At 47.4% G+C, this 20165-nt stretch overlaps 1 protein-coding gene across 2 annotated transcripts; it reads right to left on the bottom strand.

Annotated features, from left to right (window-relative positions):
• Positions 1 to 236: 236 nt before the first annotated feature.
• Positions 237 to 19864, bottom strand: esco1 (establishment of sister chromatid cohesion N-acetyltransferase 1). 2 transcript variants are annotated; one of them, XM_015353799.2, is made up of 10 exons: positions 19484 to 19864; positions 15624 to 17934; positions 14639 to 14741; positions 12086 to 12155; positions 11027 to 11150; positions 10754 to 10885; positions 10554 to 10643; positions 8935 to 9078; positions 8028 to 8212; positions 237 to 7586 (listed from the first exon to the last, which is right to left on the bottom strand). In XM_015353799.2, the coding sequence occupies exons 2-10, from the start codon at positions 17931 to 17933 to the stop codon at positions 7415 to 7417; spliced, it is 3330 nt and encodes a 1109-aa protein (XP_015209285.2). In that variant the 5' UTR covers position 17934; positions 19484 to 19864; the 3' UTR covers positions 237 to 7414. The 2 variants fall into 2 exon arrangements, with proteins under 2 accessions (XP_015209285.2, XP_006634013.3); XM_006633950.3 differs by lacking the exon at positions 19484 to 19864 and adding an exon at positions 18730 to 18962.
• Between the last annotated feature and the right edge of the window lie 301 nt (positions 19865 to 20165).

Genomic DNA, 20165 nt, shown 5'->3' on the forward strand with positions numbered 1-20165 from the left:
TTGGAATATATATAAACCAAGAAATTACTCTTTACAGTGGTCTGTGTTTTATGTTATCCTTTTTATCATTTCTCCTGATTGGGCATGCTCTTATACCTCTGCATAACCAATTCATCTACCTGCAAAGGCGGGGTTGTTCTCAAACAGGAACACATTGCATCCAACACGATCAACAGCAAGCAATTGGAATAATAGAGTAGTGTAGGCATAAACTGAGCTTTGAAAGTCCAAACATCTTTTTAACCTTTTTTTAATTAAATAACACTATATACATTACAGGTAAAATTACAAATTAGTTTAAAACTTCTTATATATTTCTAAGGTGTTTTTTTTTTTTGCACACATAAAAAAAAACAACAAATCCACACGGCAGGGCGCTGAGTTGAAAATGCGGCCCTGTCTTGGTGTCACACTGAGATTAACCTCCACGCTCTCAAGGTGACTTCGCTTCATGCATTTTTGGGAGGTGCTCCCAGGCCTAGTGTTCTGCCTAATAAACCTCCCAGTTGATACACACTGCTGTGCCAAACCATGTGTACCCACCAGCGGCTCACAGTACCACCTTGTTTCACCAGTCTTCAGAGCGGTACTCCAGCCAGCCTTTCTGTCCAGAGAATTACATGTACCGCAATATGAGGGCAAGCGCTTCTTTTCTGCAACACGCAAAATGAACTTGTGAAGTACCCCTCCTTCCATAACGTCATTAAGAGCAACTCTGCATTTCAGAAAGCCTCTCACACTGGTGCCTATAGCTCTACGTCAGCCCTCAGATGGGATTCGGGCTGCTTGACTGTGCCGATGGTGGGGGGATCCAGCCAGGATGACCCCCTCATCAGCCGCGAGTGTATTCCCACTGAAAAGCAACTGCCCACTCGGATGCAGCCTCAGGTCCTGTGTGCAGGTGAGGGGCGGCACAGATGAGCTACAGAACCAGCAATTTCGAAGGAGGTTTGGAAAAATCATGGGATCACAAACTCAAGCCAAAACTTCAGACAAACTGTCTCTATAGCCGAAACTTATAAATACGCATCATAAGTTTCTGTCTGAGCTTTTTCAAGAAAAGGAAAAAAAAAAACCTAGCTGCTGAATTTAGATTAAAGTAGGTTGCCCCCCCCAAACAAGTCTAAACAACTTTTCAGTCTTGACGAGCTCAGAAAATGAAAAAGAAATGAACTTCTTAAAAGATGCTTCCAGGCTTTCAACTTTAATTGTAGAATTTGCAGTAAATCGCAATGACAATGTAAATTTTACTGAACTGTAGTTGAGTCGTGGCACATCTAATTGTATTGGGTTCATTAAAGCCAACTTTGCTCGTGTCGGAATACTTGTTTGAAATGAGAAGCCTCACAAAATAAAGAGGATAAACAGTACTACTATTACTAAAATAAAATAACAAATACTACCTTTGTCAGCATCTATACTGGCCTTTACTTGTCATATCAAAGAGGCAGGTTCTTGGACATGAGGGCATAAGTGGTCCTCATGGGCCACTTGCCAGGCAAATTTCAAACTAGGGCCTACCAGGACAGGAGGAGGTCATGTGACAAACATAAAAGAACAGGCGTGTTTCTCCTGGCACCTTGGCTACCCAAAAAAACATGCTATGAACTTTGGCCATTTTGAAGCCCTATCACCATCATCAAATCAACACTTTCCCCACCCCCGCATATCTCTTACAAAAAAAACATCAGGGAGAATAAAAACAAGAGGCCATTCATCTCAGCCAGCTGGTTCTGCAGTTAGCAACTTAACTCATATGGGCATCTCAGCCAGCGGCTTCTCGAAAAAAGCCCGGGTATCGGCTTCAACAACACAGCTGGGAAGCTTGCTCCAGTCTCCAGCCAGTCTTTGTGTAAAACAGAAACAGAGAATGGTGAAATAACTCCAGAAGCTGCAGTCTGTGAGCCTTGAAACAGTGAAATCACATTGCCTGTCTAGCCCCTGATGATCCAGTAGCATACAAAAAGTTCAGGCTAGTTAAATTGCATGTTTCAGTGATTCTCTACAACAGAAGGTGACAACCTCCACATGGTACAAAGTTAAACCCAACATCTATCTGTAAATTATAAAATTACAGTTTATTTCCTGACATTAACAGATTGAAAAAATAAAAAGGTGAATATGGCATGCGCAGAAGTTTGGGCTGCCTTCCAATTGATTCATCAGAACATTTTAATTTATTTTTTCCCCCAAAGGCCGCAAAACTTGATTACTTCGTCAGGTGAACAAATTCTGAGTCTGCTAACCCCTCAGGTTCAATTGAAACTCTTCTGAAAAGACACTGCAAGAGAAAGATCTGAAACATACTTTAAGATCAACCATGAAGTACTTACAGGAAGGAAAGATTAAGGGTTTGGAAAGGCCCTCACAGCCCCCAGACTTGAATATTATAGAAAATCTGTGGGGAGATCTCAGACATGCAGGGCAAGCAAGAAGACCTACAGTATAAGAATACTTCTGAGCTGGAAGAGTGAGGAAAAACTCCTAAAGCAAGAACAGAAGGACTAAAAATGTTTGGAAGTACTTCCTGCCATTGGAGGAGTCCTGGATTGACAGGGTGCCCAAACATTTGCACATGCCACATTCACTGTTTTATTATTTTGAACAGCTACAAAACTGTCAATAAATACTAATTGTGCATTTAAATGAGCAGAAAATGACATGTTTAAGTTTGTACCACACAGAGGTTGTCAGCTTCTCTTCAGAGATTCACCGAAGTATACTATTCGACAAGCGGTGCCTAAACATTTGCACACAACTGTACTTACAGCTCCTGCACCTTTAGAAGGTTTGGAACCTCACACACAGACTAATGCAGCTCACATGCATCAGTGAAATCTGCACATGTACTTCATGCCTTTTAAAAACTTGGCAGTCACTTCTCGGGACACAGCTCATTATTGCTTATTTCTTTGGTGAAAACACAAGTATGCGAATTTAGTATTTTACTAGAACTGTAGCTGCGAATACTGGTGTAGTTGAAATGAAACAAAATGGCACTAATTGTACACGAGAGTGCAGCTGACAACTACGTTTTACTTTTAACACCCACAGAGCAACGGCTACTGTCACAGGCTCTGTCCAGGCCACCCTCTACGGGAAGACCGATACCTAGAGGATCATTTCAACTAAGGACCTTCAAACTAGGCTCTTTAAGCATATTAGCTGTGTTGAAAGCAAACTAAAATGCCTCAGTATTGTTACCATCCATATTTAATACCACACTCAAGGCTATATCAAGCAACAGTCTGAAGTGTGCTTCTGGAGTTGAGTGCACCAGTTAGTGAGGTTCTCAGAAATGCAGAAACAGCAATACTGATTGACACGGCTTTGTTTATCCTGAAAGTTCCCAGCACTCACAGCAAGAGGCTCTCACTGGAACGCCAACATGGAAAGCATGTGCAATAAAGGAGTGACAGAAACAGAAGTCAAGGCACTTAGCAAGGATGAAAATGAAACATGAAGGAACGCTTGAAACATTTATACACATCTGCCTAAGGTACTTCACCACCAGGTACAGTTCCTAATTTCAAAATACGGCACTAAACCCCAGTTATCATTCACATGCACTTAGTTTTACCTTCTTCTGAATCCTTTTTCATGGGATTTTAAGACACTAGGGGCAGCCAGATGTTCCTGTCACATCCATTGTTGCTCAGCTTAAGGATTCCTAACTTTATTACAAGCAGTGTCAGATGATAGAGCACAAAAACGCAACACATTCTAAGATTAAAATATTTTTCGGTGGACAGCATCTGGAATTGATACATTCCCGATTCCCTAATCCTATTTATTCCTCCTCTCCAAGGGACACAAGCCTTTAAACACTCATTTAAATTAACTTAATGACAGGCAAGCAGATCATTTGGATCATTTGCACAGTTATATTGAAAGGAACAAATAAATGGCTTACTTTCATGGCTACCAAGTGATAAACCAGCACAGTGAGGCAGAACCACAAAAACAAGGATAAAATGCAAATATTGGGAGATTTCATGAAAAAACAAGGCTTGTCTTGATTACATAAGTAAAAAATACCCTAATAGTTCAGGTGGGGAGCTGCGTCAGCATGCATAGGCTGCAAAGGAACAAGTAACAGGTTTATTCCCTGCTGAAAAAAAGGGAGAAAGAAAACAGAAAGTTTAGGCCGTGGAGCCTTTCTTTACTGCCCTGTCTTTCTCATACCTGAAGAAGGCTTCACGGCCGAAACATTGTGTTTTCTTCTCTTTTTTTAAGCAGGGAATAAACCTATTACTTGTTCCTTTGCAAAAATACCCTAATGCTTCAAAGAGTGCTTAGTTCTCCGATGTTTCTGTAGTTCAGCTCTTAGATGCTGGAGAGGATCAAACTGAAACTCAAACACGTCGTCTTCCATTTGAATTGGGCACAGATGTCTGCAGCTGTTTCATTAACACATGGGACAAATGATGGAGTATAAGAACGAACATGAACTATAACTAAACTATTTAAAGCCAAACTAAATACGCCTTGGCGCTTCTGTGCGGACAGTAGGAGCAGAGTTCAATACAAGCATCTTCAACTGCCATTCTCAAGCCTGGTTATGTGGACATGCCCTGAAGTACATGTTGTTTAATTCCCCTCCTCTCTTTCACAATCCGAGTCCAATTTACCCGCTGCCTGGGTCTCCAGAAGGTGTCGTGCACCATTATTGGACAAAGTGGCGCACACAGAGCGAGCAAACGTGAGCCGAGAGCCACTGTGCCAGGACCCGGCCCACATTGTAGAGGCAATGTGTTTTTTTTTTTACCAAGAACAAAACAGCACATCACATGTCACGACATAGAAACAGGTGCAGAAAAGTCCCACTGGTTCAAAACGAAATGAAAATATTGCTCTTCATACACACACTGAAACTAGATAGATTTCTCCCTGCAGTATGTTCAACCAACCACAAAAAAAGAAAATTGCATAGAACTCAAAACAATTTCCTTCCCATGTTTTTCTCCTTCCAGATCAAGCGCTAATCCTCAAAAGGGACTGATGTTAAGCTGAAATGTCGGGGAGCTGGAAAGGAGTGTTCGGGCTCTTGGCTGATAAAGGGTGAAACAGGCTTGGTTTGTACTTTATACCCACTAAGACCAGTCACAGAGCAGCACATCCTCATACTAGCCTGTTCCTTGACTAAAAGCACAGAATTGAAGAACTACAAACAACTTGGTGCCTTGCCGAGATTCCGTATCGCTTCAAATCAACGCCACCACAGAATGTACACTGTTCAAAATTAAACATTTTTAATAAAAAAAATATCTTTTGTTTCAACATTTAATATACTTGAAATATATAATTTTAGCATTTAAGCCATAATTATAACACATTCTCTGTATGTGACAGGGCTATGTATTAAAAGTGTTGAAGTTTAAGAGCTCTTGCTGTTTATCTAAAGAAGGCAAAGTCTTCGGCACAATGCAGGGATTCTCACATACTGAATTTACCCAACACAGGCAAAAACTGAAACAACAAAAATCCTTTTCACTACTCTTACAGCCTCTTTTAAAGCAGTGACACACATAGCCCTGATCATCCAGTGGTTGTGTACCAGAAAATACAAGTTCTAAACGTTTTTATATGAGTCATATTTGGGCCAACCAATCAGGAAACTGCAACTGTTGCTGTCCTGGAGCCCTCGATTTCCCTGGGAGAACGAGGGTGACAGACCAGCTCCTCAGGCCCAGCTTCTGCACCGCAGGGGGATCCAGGGGGGATCAACGGCGTGCCGCAGGGGGATCCAGGGGGGATCAGCGCGAGCTGTATGGACATTGCGTCCCTCTTCTACGCTTCGCTCTACGCCTGCTGGTGATCTTCCAACTGTGTGCAAGGTCCTGCATCGGGTCGGCTGGGCAATAAATTAAGTATCACTGGGTCCTTGTTTCAAATCACACACATACAGGACTCTCAGTTTTGCTCTACCGCTTGGCGGTATCCTGGTCAGGTCAGAGCTGGCAATGCCTGAGCCACAGAGCAAGACCCTTGAAAGCACGAGCCACTGGGGAGGCTGAAAGTTACCCTTCTGAATCTGTCATCCAACTTCTAAAACAGGATCCTTGCCCAACTTCACTTTTTACAACATCAGTGCCTATCCTATTTTCTTCTCCACTTTTTCACAGAAACAGGGTATTCACACTCAGCTTGGACTAGGTATTTGCTTCAAATTCATCCACCAAACTTGCGTCTTCCTAATAAGATTAACAATTTCAGAGGTGTGATTAGCTTTTAAGATAGTTAACAGTTAAAAAAGGGAAGTAAACGCCATGGAAGGTGATACATCTATATCTGCTTTACAGAGAGTGGTGGGTGTAATACAGATCCAAATAAGCACTTCTCTTGAGTGAGGGTCACAAGCCGTTGTGCATAATGTAAGGTCTACTTTGTGACGTTAATCCTAAGTAACAAGGCACAAGACATAAAAAGGTGGGGAACTCCCATCCGTGCTAATATTACTTTATACTCATGCCCCTTCCAGAATAAATATTTCAAGACCAACTCAGCATCGCACTGTTAAAGACCTACCATACGTCATAAGTGGGGCATTAGGCATCTCAACCAATTCCCTTTTACATTAAACCCAAACAAAATGCCAAGGTGTTTTTCCTGAATCGCAAACATTTTAGGAACTACTGCCAGCCCGAAAATGGCCTTAGTAAAATTACAGCATATGAAAAGTGCCTTAGAAACGGTCAACAGAATGAGTTACAGAATAAACCAAAATGTGTTTGAGCTGGCCTATTAAGCAGCAAGAATCCTGGCATTACAGTACACATCTCTTGACAACCACAGCCAGCAACATTTCAACATTTCTCTTCTACAACAAAGATGCCTTAAGTGCGAGACTCTTACACGTCTGCCTTCTCTCTTGGGCCAGAAGTGCATAGAGGGACAGTGAAGGGAACTTCTCTCATTATTACCTACCGGTTAAAGCTTTTGGAATTTAACGTTTCATCTCAAAAGATTTCGTGCATGTAAACATTGTTGAAACACTTTCAATAAAATACATTATCTTCTCTTTAAAAAAATGCATTAATAAAATATTTTTTTGTCCCAAAATACTGAACAGCTATGGGGAGAAAAGAAAAAAAATAAAAACGTATTTTTGACGCCATTATTTTAAACAACCACCTGGCTGTTTCTAGACCTGAGTATTTGAAACGGAGAAACCTTAAATTCCTCTCTCATGCTTTATCAGAAGAAGTGTTGTTTCAACACCTATGAGGCAAAGCTCAATTTTATTGACTTTGCAAACCAATGAATGAACTAGAAAGTTCATCTTCTGCAAGAATGCCCTCCGAGTTGCGTCCTGGTGGCTACTTGTCACAGCACATAAGCCGTGATGCCAGAAGAAAACATCCCCGGCGATGCCTCCGCGCCGTCTCTGGAAGGCTCCAGACACGGCTGCACCTCAGACGTCAGCTGTGGCCCTAGGCAGCGGAGACCGGCTCCCGCTGACGAAGTTGTACACCAGGAACTGCGAAGTCCCGAAGTAACGCGTGGCAAAGAGCTTCCCGTCAGGAGTGGGGTCCGAGAAGGCGATTTCTTCTTTGCTCAGGTAAGACCCGTAGATAAAGGTGCTCCTGCGGGAGACAGCGAAAAGTGGCTGTGACGAGCGGCCCGCGGTGTGGAAAAGGCCCATTCGGAGCGGTGCCAGGTGCATTTTAAGAGATCACTTTATTGGCCATATACAATTTCTTACATTAGGAACATATCTTTTCACATACCCCAGCTTGCTCTCCATGAGACACAGGCACACAGACAGGGAGAGAGAAGCTCGGGGTCAGAGCTCAGGGTCGGCCTGGAGCAGTTGGGGTTTAGAGCCATGCTCAGGAGCCCAACAGAGTAGGATTCCTCTGCCGGCTGCAGGATTTGAACCAGCAACCTTCCAGCCACAGGCGCAGATCCTGAGCCACAGTGCCGCGGAGTGGGCGGAGTGGTGGACGCGGCTGTTGTTTGCACTGCTCGGTGGACCTGTACTGCGGCTTAAGAGGAGCCCGGCTCAGATCAGGCAAAGGGCGTACCTCAGGCAGTCGATCATCCTGGAGGCGATGCCCTTCCTCCTCATCATGCTGAAGACCCAGATGCGGCTGATGCCACAGACGGCGGGCTCGGGGGTGGTGGAGCAGCACCAGGCCCTCTGCCGCTCGAACATCACCTTCTCGCCCTCCGAGCCCTCGGGCGCCTGCTCCTCGATCACCCGGAAGCCCTGCACACACACCCACAGGTCAGGCCCCCAGCACACAGCGCCCCCCCGCAGGCGGAGGGCAGCAGAGCCCGGCCCCGCCCGGGAGAGGTGCCGTGGGATCTGCCGCCTCGTGACCCTGCTGCCTGCTGCGGCGCTGGTGATGGCCAGGACCCCACTGCAGGTCTGCTCCTGGCCACGCCCTGCGGCACCTCCGGCAGTACCACACATCGTCGGGAGGAGGAGGAAAATCAGAGGGCGAGTTTTTGAATCGACACCGCGTTTTGTTACGCGTCACTCACAAGGGCACATGGTCTAGGGTGGGTACCGACCAGAACAAAGTCAGATCAACATGGTTTGAAGGACCCAAACATCTGAGGTCCTTCATAAATAGCCCTCAATCAATTGTCTCAGCTTCAGGGTCGTCATCAGTCCCGGTCCAGCCAGAAGTCCAGGTTTTCGTCTCATGGGCACTCTCGCAGTCCGAAGACGCTGCGTTCACCACAGGCAGGTGGAAGGGCTGAATGGCGAATTCTGGTCACTGGAATGGAACCAGCATGACACCTACAGGCCGCTTTTGGTAACGCAGTGATCCCATTGTGCCCCCGTCACCCCTGCCCCCCCCACCGGCAACTCCTCCCACAGCAAAAGGCCGAAAAGCCTTGCTAGTTGAGAGAAGTCAACTGAGGAATTCTTAACCCTTTTAAGCCAAAGCCGCCCGCAGAAAACGGACTTGACATACTGACCTCCTGGATGTGCTCGGCGATGAGACAGCCAGCTACTTTCTTGTCATTAGAGATGAAGAGGAAGGTCTTGGTCTGGGAGGGGCACTTGGTCTCCACTTGCTGGAAACCCAGGTCATTATCCACCATTTCTCGAATCTCTTCGACCTGAGGCAGGAAGGAGAAGGGCTCTGGGACATTAGTGACTGAAAAAGGACACAGGGCACCCTTCACAACAGTAAAGGATCTTGGAACAAAAACAACCAGCTGAAGGAAAGCGCAAATACCTTTCCAGAGCTGCCCATGACCGGTACTGTCACCGGGCCTTTCAACACACTGCAGAAAACGTAACTGCTACCGGTTCAGTGGATATACCTGAAGTGAGCACAGAACCTCACGCCACACCTTAGACAAACCGTAACCACCACAACCTGAAACCAGGACGTAAAGACCCAGCTGGCCGTTTCAAATCAAATGAGTATAAGAAGAAATAATGGTTTGCGTGCAGAGTGCCCTCCGTGAAGTCAATCAAGGCACTGTACAATACAATAAAGCCACAGTCAATTACATCAGAAACGCATACGTACACAAGTAACAGCGTGCATGTAAAAGCTAGCGGGATTCAAAGATGTAATACAGGGTGGGAGATCACTTCAAAGCACTGGTGTAACGGAGCAAAAAGCACTGACACCCAAAGCATGAAGAAAGGCCAGAGTCCAGAAACAGCAAATGACGTGCAGCTGTATGGGGTTAAAAGTTCACCGATATCCTCACCAAAGCCCTTAGCGGTGAGCGGGCCCGTACAAGGAGGCTGAAAGAGTGGTGTCCTCATGTACTCCTAACAGCTGAGCTCTGGTCACACCAGAACACAAAGTACCCAGCAATTCTAAAAAACACTTAACTATCCACAACTGTGGGAATCTGTCTTTAGCCCCTCCCAGAAAAACAAACACGCACAAAGCAAAACATAAAATCACTTATGTCCCATAAAATCACATCCAAGTGCTTAAAATCATAACAACATTACATGGCAGATAAGGAAAAAAATTGGAAGCAGCTTAATTGCACAAGGACTTGGTATAAATGTTTTTACTTGATTTTGGCGACCTACACCATCTCTCTGATGGGAGGATTACACTGAGGAAAGAGGGCATGAGTGGGATTGTCTGTGATGCTCCTCACCATTCTGAGAGCTGACAAGAAGCTCGCGTTTTGGTCACATTTATTTATAATGCGCTGGACAGGCACCAGTTTTCAAAGGCACTGATGTGCTCAAGGTAGGTCTGCTCACCTGAAAGCTGGTCCTTTAAACAGAGTCCCACTGGAGTAATATCATCTGCATACTTGAACAGACTGATGGTACCGCTCATTGGTGTATACCGAGAACATCAGAGGTGACAGCACACAACACAGGAGTGCACCTGAACGTGCTCTCAGACGAGCCGACTAACATGCGGGCGACTCTCTGAGGACGATCTGCGAGGAACTCCCTACTGCAGCGTGTGGGCATCAACTCGCCAGCAAACCCAGGAGACAATGGCGCCCATAACAAATGGATGCTGCTGCAGCATTAGTTTGCACTTCCTCTTAGGAGGGTAACACACGGGGGAATGCAGAGACTTTACGCAAGGAGAGAAACCTACCTTTTTCAGGGCGTATTTAGGGTCATCCGGCAGAACCAGGATAATTTTGCCATCTGGATATTCATTGAGAATCCTCTCCTTTTTCCACCCCTAGGAGTTGGAAAAGGCTGACATTCAGCATCTGAAAGTCCCACTCAGGCAGCAGCAGCGTTCAGCACTAAGAGGAGCCAAGCCGGCGGGGCCGGCGGGCGGCCGCTCACCACATATCGGACGGCGCTGATGAACTGGTTGTGGAAGAGCAGGTGCTGGGTCTCGTCCTCAGGGTTGGCGGCGGAGTACAGCATCCCGCACACGCTGCAGGTGACGGCCCCGAAGCGCTTCTGGCCCGCGTCCTGTCCACACACAACACCCAGAGGGGCTCAGGCTGCGGCCCGGCCAGCGGCAGCCACGCTGACGGAGGCCAGCTGGGCGAAACAAGGCGCCGCCGGCCGAAACCGCTACCTCGGAGAACAACGACTGTGACGTTTACTTACGATGATGGTTTGCTGAGGACCGTCTTTCTCCGCTTCCTTTAACCTCTGGATCTCCTTGTGCAGCCTGGCGTCTGACAAGGGGCTCTCGCCCCCCGGAGCAGAGGACTGGCTGCTCAGCAGGGCCCTGACGCAGGAACACAGAGAGAACAGCAGCTGCATCTCTCCGTCAGGCATTTTAAAACGTCCAGAAGACAAATTCACATCACAATGCTCACCGTGTTCTTCCTTACCTTCCTCAGAAACAGCGAGGGGCCCCGGGCAGGTGGACAAAACAGTTTTGTCACATCAGTCATTACCTGCGATTCCTTAGTGTTTCTCTCGAGCATAGGGACTGAGCCTCACTGTTCTGCTTTTTATTATAATGACATCACCTACAGTCACCTATCAGGAGAACTCTTGAAAACGAGCATCCGTGACAACGTACAGAGTTCCGGACTGCATGCTGTACCAAACACATGAAACTGCAATACACAAGTCTACAGCCTGTGGTGTCCAATTTTCATTTCAGTTAGTGGAAGACCACAGAAGTGAGTCAAGGGGCTGCGAGTAGGCTGTGCTCTCCACATCTGCTCACACAAACATATTAACGGTCATAAAGGCCATTCAGCCCACACAACTTGCTTGCACGCTAGTAGCCAACTGATCCAAGATTCTCGCTCAGCTGTTTCTTGAAAGAAGCCAGAGTATCGGCTTCAGCCACATGGGTGGGCAGCTGGTTCGACAGCCCTCATTACTTGTGAGGCCTGAAGTCCACATGCAGAACACATTTTGGGATGCAGGCAGTTCTTCTGCAATATGAGCTTCATTTTAACCCATTTTCCTAGCATTACTTGAAAATGGACGCCATTTGTGTTGGGTCACACACATTTCACTATTTCTCAGTGACAGCTCCGACAGCAAACACTTCACCAGGGCCCCTTTTAATATCCTTTCACAGAAATATTTTCCAAAAAACGACAGGACAGAGATGACAAGGGCGTGAGGCACTGATATATTCACTCAAGTTACACACTTATTGATAAAGATTGAAAAAATGGAAACATGAGTTTGTAAACTCACTTGTTTGAGTTTTCTCCTGAAGAACTCTTGTTGAAGAGGCTGTTTAGCCCCGGAAGTTTAAGCTCTGTCCCTGCAGGTGAGATAGAGAGGTTAGTTACCAGATGTGCGGCTACTATTTTTAAAAAATAAAGAGATGCAAATTACTGCACAAGATAACATCAGCAGATTAATATTTTTTTCACTGAAGACATCAAAACAAAGTGACACAGTCTAGAATGGCCAGCAGCCATATCACCCTGCAGCTCACCACTGGCAGCCCACTGAACAGGTGTGAGCCTGGTCAGTACCTGCATGGGAGACTCCTGGGAAAGCTAAGGCTGCTCTTGGAAGAGGTGTTAGAGGGACCAGCAGGGGTTGCTCACCCTGCGGTCTGTGTGGATCTTAATGCCCCAGTATAGTGATGGGGACATTAAAAATCCCAGGGCATTTCTCGAAAAGAGTAAGGGTGTAACCTCGGCATCCTGGCCAAATTTCCCAATGGCCCTTACCAGTCATGGCCTCCTAATAATCCCCATCTATGAAAATTGGCTTCATTACTCTGCTCTCCTCCCCACTAAGAGCTGGTGTGTGTTGAGCGTACTGGTGCATCATCCAGGTGGGTCTGCACACTGGTGGTGGTTGAGGGGAGTCCCCATTACCTGTAAAGCGCTTTGAGTGGAGTGTCCAGAAAAGCGCTATATAAGTGTAAGCAATTATTATAATTATTATTAGAACACTACTCTAGATCTATAACACTATTCATGCATCTCCGATTAGGATTCTTGCTCCATTCAGTCAGATCTTAATTTACATAATTAGATTCCTGGAACCATTCCTTAAACTGATTTTTTTATAGGTCATATTTCACTCTTGAGCCATATGCACATGTATTACTTTATACTTTGATAGTATTAGGTTCCTCTCCAACGTACTCTGTAGCTCGCATGAGCAGATTTTGCAATACGATGAATACTTGGCGGTACATTAAAACATGATTGAAACAGCAGGGCGACACGGTGGTGCGCTGGGGCCCTGGGTTCAATTCCAGACCGGGACCCGGGGTGCTGTCTGTGTGGAGTTTGGATGTTCTCCACACGTCTGTGTGGGATTCCTCCTACGATCCAGAAACATGCTGGCAGGTGAAATGGCTTCTGGTAAAACTGGCCCTAGTGTGAGTATGGGTGTCCGGGTGCATCACTTTTATTAAATATACTCATTACATTGCACATGCTGAACTATTTTTAAGCACAGTGTAGATGTCTATTGCCCTCCTGCTATATCCTGGAATTTTGCTGTATGTGAACTAAATATACTCCAGCACTCTAGACTAGATCTTGAAGATCTTCAACCTAGTTTGTTACCCTTTAATCCTATTGGGGGAAAACAATCTAAGTCATTACAATCAGAACAAAAACACACAAGCTTTATGTACAGCAACTCACAAGGGGCAATGTTTTGGCTGTTAAGTCTTCAGGCTTCAAGCCCCAGCTCACAGATTGGCATCAGAACCTTTATAGACTGCACCACCAGCAATCAGAGCTGCTCAACCCCTAGTGACCCTTTAATAAGATATACCCTAAACTCAAATTACTGGCTGCCTGGCTTTAGGGGAAGTGTACTGGACCTACCCTCAGTTAGTGGCATTGTGAGGCTTTGAACAACTTTTATGTTCTGTAAAAACAGGGTTTCATCTGCAGTATAGGGATGAACTTCCATGACAAATTCTAAGAATTATCTCTGTGTCTTATACATGAACTCTATGTGAAATACAGCATGTTGAAAAGCTGGATATAATTCAAAATAATGAGCTGCTCCTGGAATTACAAATAGAACACACTACCTGTGCCTCAGATAGGGCAACACCTTCAAGAGTTTCTTCGTCTCACTCTGTTCCGTTGGCTTTCTTAATATCCCCAGTTTCTAAGTACTGCTGCCCATGATAAATTACTCATCCTAACGACTATATGACAGCCTTGTCGGTGCTTCTGGGAGTCACCCTGTTTATTACTCTTGTCAGTCTTAAAGGATGTTGATGAAGAATGGCCACTAGGGAAATGGTATGCCTTGGTAAACATCACCTGCAAAACTCTGTGCTGATCTGTGATTAAAAACCAGTTTCATGCAGTTTAATTCCAATATCAGGGCTGCTGAAACAACCTTCACGGGCATTTTGGGGAACATCTCAATGGAAGCCCTCTATGATAGCACATGACACTTAATTTTAGAGAACACTAGGTCATTAATTCAGAAACAGAACTGGGAATGCAATCACAAGTGTGTTTTGTGAGGCGTCCCCTGTTTTTTTAATATTCAATGTTCAGTGAATGCTCATCTGAATGTTTTACACATAGTGACAAATCTCCTGTGTCAGAAGGAAGATGGCCTTCATGACTACACCCTTATAGACTTCACGTCGAGGACCAGAGGGGAGATTTGCCACGATGGGTCCGGACAAGTTGAAGAGGTGAAACGGCAGGAGAAGGGTCCCAGAGGTAGAGGCAAAGCGAACCACTGCCACACGTGGTGCCAAAGGACTCTCCCACAAACGACCGTGAGCAAAAGTCTCGAACTCACCAGCTGTTTCCTGGCTGTTTTGCAGCTTCTCTAGTATCACCGGAGGCAGCTCCCCGGTGCCCGGAGAGCCGGCTGGTCTGGAGTCCACGGCGGGCGCTGATGCCTGAGAGAGAGAGAGACAGTTTCAGAGTCACTTGTCTTTGCAGAGACTCTCTTCGGCCGCCAGCGTAAGCCACATAGGTCAGGAAGTACTCACTTATACTTAAATTAACAAAGGCAATAAGCATACAAAAAGATTCTAAAGGGACAAACTGGACTTTAGCACAATGATCATGCTGAATACAGAACTATTATCAGAACACAATTTTTCTAACCATTCATATCATCATTAAAATATTCCTCTTGGTAAAGAAGGCATTCAAACTGATGGTCTGTACACCAGTCGGAGCACAAGAACCTGTTCTAAAAGGCTACTATGAAATTAATGTGCTCTTTTGTCTGTATGATCTTGATATCTGCGCTTATCAGCTGCATAGGCACAATGTCTTTTATCACGTGTAACTTAGGAGCCAATTTATTTTTGCGTAATAGTGCATACAGGTTGTGTATAGACTTTTTACAGTGTGTGTATGTAGTTTCCTGCTTACCCTTTTATTTTTGTTTTCTGACCGAGAGAAACCGTGTAAGATTTCCAATGCACTGTTCATGCAAATGTCAATAAAGGAAATTAAACTAGAACTTATGCTGCTTAACTGCTATTTACCAATTTCTTACCCTTGCTTTGAACACACATTTAAATTCTCCCAGTGGTTTATTTCTTTTGCGAAAAATTACGCTGAATCATTTTTCAATGAATGTATAATTCAGTAACTTGAAACCCAGTGGGGAAAAAAAGTAAGCGAAAAATAATAGCAGAAATTTAAAGTGCTACGTTTTGAAAAGGAAAGATCCTCAAGAGACGTGCGTAAAGAGATTTAGATCTTTGGTGAAGTGTGTTGCGTTACGTTATTCTCAGGTTCATCCGGGACACCAGTGCTGGCCTTACCTCAGCTCTGATGTCTTGAAGGCCGAGCGAAGGGTCTTCTTTCTGCAGGGCGACAGTGCCAGCTGCTCTGCGAGACTCCTCCTCCTCCACCCCGTCCAGCTCAAAGTCGTCAGCGGAGTACCGGGCGCGAGGCTGGCACAACGCGGGTCCCACAGGCTTCAGGCGGCTGCTGGCAGCACCGTTGCACAGCGGCGCCGTGAAGGCAGCCTTCGGCTTCCGGTCCGCAGCGTGCGACTGCTCCGGTGTGGCTGTGGCGGGCTGGGAGGGGGCCGAGGCAGCAGCGGCGGGGGACGGGTCCTGGGCCGGACCGCCGTCCGGATGGCTCCTCTGAGCCGCCTGCTCCGTTTTCAGCTTCTTGACGCGGGTCCAGCTGAGCTGCTCGCGCTTGAGCTCGGCCTGCCTCAGCTTCTGGAAGCGGGACGGCTTCCTCCTCTCGGCGTTCTTCAGCGGCACCGGGACCTGGCTCAAGAAGAAGCGCCTCTTGGGCTCCGGCTGCGGCGCGCCAGGGGAGGACGGGCAGGCCACCCCGGGGGCAGCACCCTCGCCAGCGGGGCAGGCCTCCGCGCCCCCCGGCACCGCCACCGGGGCCTCTTCCTCCCTCCGGACCTCCACCGTGTCCGAGGCAATGTCTTCAGCGATCTCCTCACACAGGGCCAGCAGGTTCAGCTGCCTGGCGGCCTTCTTCGAGGCTGCGGCCTGCTCTTCAGCCTGGGCGGCCAGCCGTGCCTTGGTCCTGGCCTGAGGGTTCATCTCTTGCTTTCGTGGAGGAGCAGGGCTGCTTCTCAGCTTTCCGTGGCCTTTCTTCCCTGCATTGTGCAAACCAGCTCCACTGCAGGCACGGACTTCCCGAGACTGCAAAGGCTTAGGATCCGCATCCGATTTCCCCTCGCCTTCCGGCCGATCTGGAGCGCTGCCGTCTTTGTCCTCACTTCTAACGTCACTGCTGTCTTCGGGCAGCTCAGGAACGAGAAGACTCTCTTCCTTGACAGTCTGGGTTTCCGCAGTGTCGGGAGCCATCTTTGTTCTTGCCTCGCCTCCCGCTGGTTTCTGGCCTGCTTCACCTTGCTGGCACTCAAGCTCTGCAGATCCGTCCGTGTCCCTCCTGCACTTCTCCAGAGGTTCAGAGTCGTTTTTTACGGAACTACAGCATTTGTTTATTCCCTGTGTGTCGGCCACAATGCACGAGTCACTTTTAGCCACTGGGGGGGTCTTGTAAAGATTTGACTCCTTGATGACTTTCAAAAGTGCGACCAGAGGAGGAGAGGCTTTTCCCACGCACGCCTGGTTCGACTTCTCCTTCTTGCCGGGGGACACTTCTCCAGGCACGCCCGGCGGGGTTCTGCAGGTCTGTCCCGGGGAGTTCTGAGGGAGTGCCGAGTGCTCCTCAGGACATCTGGTCCCGCCATCGGTCTTGCCGGCCTCCGCGGCGCCCTGCTCCCTGGCCACGCCCCCCTTCTTCTCCCCCCGCGCTTCCGAGCGGTGGGGCGCCGGCAGATCGCAGCCCCTGCTCCCGGCTCCACGACAATCAGCTCCTCTGGACTTTCCTTTAGGCGCGGCACAGTCTTTCTTTTTCTTTAGGTCAGCCACAGGGTCCGCGTCCAGCCCGCTTCTCTCCCCCGCTGGCCTCCCGTGTGAGGGACCCCCTTTTTGCTCTTTGTTGCGCAGGGTCATCTTTGGCTGCTCTCTGACCCTTGACCTCAAGGATCCCCTTAGGTTCCCATCCTTCCTCAGCGAGGGACTGGCTCTTGTGCTCCTTCCCCGCGGTGCAGCCTGTGCCTTCCCAGCCCTGGCGCGTGACGAGGACACGTCCCTTTCCTTCATCGCGCTCCTGCCTCCTGGTCTCGAAGCTGCCGCCTGGCCTCTCGACTTCTGAAGAAGGATGTCCCGTGCTCGTTTCACCGAGCTGTGTGCGCTGTGGACCGGCTGGGGCCGGCCAGCCCTCCGCACACGCCCGGCTGACGCTGCCCTTGGAGCCGCAGCCTCCTTTCTCTCTGGGGAGCTGGGGACCCGGGGCGCAGCGTTCAGGCGAGCCCTCGAGCTTGGCCTCTCCGCGCCCGTCACTCGGACGGGCTTCTGCTTGCCCCCGGCAGCTGCCTTCTGGGAGCCCGTACCCCTGGAGGGCCGGCAGAGGGGCTCCCTGCGACCCCCCGCTGCCAGTGGCCTGCTCTTGGCTCGAGGATGGCCTGAAGCCCCCCTCAGGGGCCTGGCTGACGGCACCGAGCCCTGTGCGTTTCTCTTGGCCCTCTGCTCCACTTTGCTTTTCTTGGCTTGAGGTTCCAGGGAGACGGACTTTCGTTTCTGCGTTGGCATCCTGGAGAGGGACAATCAGAGAAGAGGTGTGTCACACCAATAGCCGACAATGAAAAATCGGGAATGTAAACACCAGGGGGTCCTTAACACAGTCCTGGGGCCGTGGAGTCAGCAGGGTTTCTACAGTATGTCACTTTGGGTATTCTTTATCTGGAAGAAGTGTTAATTGATCCAATTAGGACATTAAGACCACAAAGACCAATCAACCCCTTCCTTCAAATTTAACATGTTGCCAGTTTAAGCAAACAATTTAAATAAACATGGAGAACCACCAGATTACAGATCCTGAGGGCAGGAGCTGGCAACACATTAGTTTTCTAATAAAGAAACGTCATTAGAACTCACGTGGAACTAGACTTCATTTTGTTTAATTATGTCAACTAAAATGAACTCCTGCTCACTGTGTGGTGCATTTATCTATAACCCCAACCACTGTTTAGTTATAAAACAAAATTCTAACCAATGTTTTCAGTTCTGTTGATTTAGGTTCACACTTCGCATTTGTCGAACTGTTCATGGGTTTTTAAATTGCACCGCACTCATTCTGTTCATCGTAAAGACCACTTTCAGTTCAATGTCGATTTTCACTTCTCCACGCTATCTACTCGATATGTTCTGCATCTGTTCCGAGCTCTCAGATCTGTGTCTCTGAGGAGCAACCTCGGCTTCAGCGCAGTGGTAGCCCGCCAGCTAATGTGCCATTAACATACAGGAACTTTTTTCAAAAGGGCGAACGGCTTTAATAACAGGTTTCACTCCCACCACTGTAGTCAGTATGTGATTTAAGTGTGATCACCTCTCCCGGCGCCGATGGTTGAATGTTAATGCCGGGCTCTGCATGCAGGCGCACGTCCGAGTTCACACACAGCAATGCATGCTGCCCTGCCGTTCCGCAGCGACCGTAATGACATCTTCATCTCTCTCGAACCCGTCACTCCCGCTGTCACAAAAAGCTTCATGACCCCTCCCCCCCCGAAACAGCGGTCAAGATGTTTTGCGCTACAGCACATGACACAACTTTGCAAGACACTCAGTCCAAGTTATGTCTCTAAGAAGATGAAAATGCACGACAATGTGCTAGTCCGGACGTTTTAAAACAGATAATTCATGCTGGGGGGTCTACACCATAGCCCCTGCTATGGAGAGACTGATAAAACAGCCAGGCCCAGCCACTTGGTGACTCAACTGTGAGACATGTCTCGATAGCGTGTTCTGAATGTCACCTGTGGCCTCTGTTTACACGTACAACAAAACAGATTTAGCAGACATACTGTATAATTAAAGGAACAGCACTTTTGCTGTCTTCCCATCAACTGATCAGAGCCGACGTCCTGAACAAGACATTATTCCCATTAGCTAAGGGAATTCACTGTATCTGGAAACCTGCATCCGTGTAACAACTGTACAGAGACAGCTTTCAATACCGCACGTTTAGCTACACGGGATATCTCAAACTAAATCTCAAGCACACGAACAAACATGCACAAAAGAAAAAAAGTCGAAATATTTAATATCGAAATAGCGCCCTTGTGTCGTGCAAGAGTACAGACCTTGCTTCCGTGTCTTCAGAAACATCCACGATGTCGATTAAAGAAAACACCGATATGTCAGCCCCGGTGCACACAGTAGCAAAGTTTTACTATGTAATCAACTCATTATTTCGGTTCAGGTGATACATCTCTGCCGAAGGACGCAAAAGCTCTCGGTAGCTAACCGGGAGGGAAGAGAAAAAAAATAGACAAAAAAAATAAAACTGTGGCTGAGCATTAAAAAAAAATTAGAATTGCTTAAATTTTCAGAGATGTGTAATTTTTAACCTTTGCTGTTAAAACAGCAGACTCGTCGTTATTGGCCCCCAGAAAAAAAAACTCTTTCCAGTCTGTGTTTCTCAATCGCAGCTGTTTCATCTGCACACCGAAAGTTTGGCTTCACTTCCGGAGCCACCAGGCCGGAAGTCGAGAGGCGGAAGCTGGAGGCCGAGACGGTGCGTCGCGGTGGCGGGTCCGGGTCTCTTCGCGTCAAAGCGCCCTCGATTTATTTTAATATTTTTCTGAGCGCAAAACCGGTAGTTTGCACTGACATCGTGCGTTTGTCGACGTGTTCAGAATTAACTGCGTTACAATACGTTTCTTCGTGTATTTTTGCGAGTTCGTTTTGGATGTGCGAAAAGTACGAAACCCTGTCTTTCACTGAAGATAAAGTTGTGACGGGATTCCGATGTTTCTGTGTTAC

This window comes from Lepisosteus oculatus, chromosome 6, assembly GCF_040954835.1.
Source record: "Lepisosteus oculatus isolate fLepOcu1 chromosome 6, fLepOcu1.hap2, whole genome shotgun sequence".
NCBI classification, from domain to species: Eukaryota; Metazoa; Chordata; class Actinopteri; order Semionotiformes; family Lepisosteidae; genus Lepisosteus; species Lepisosteus oculatus.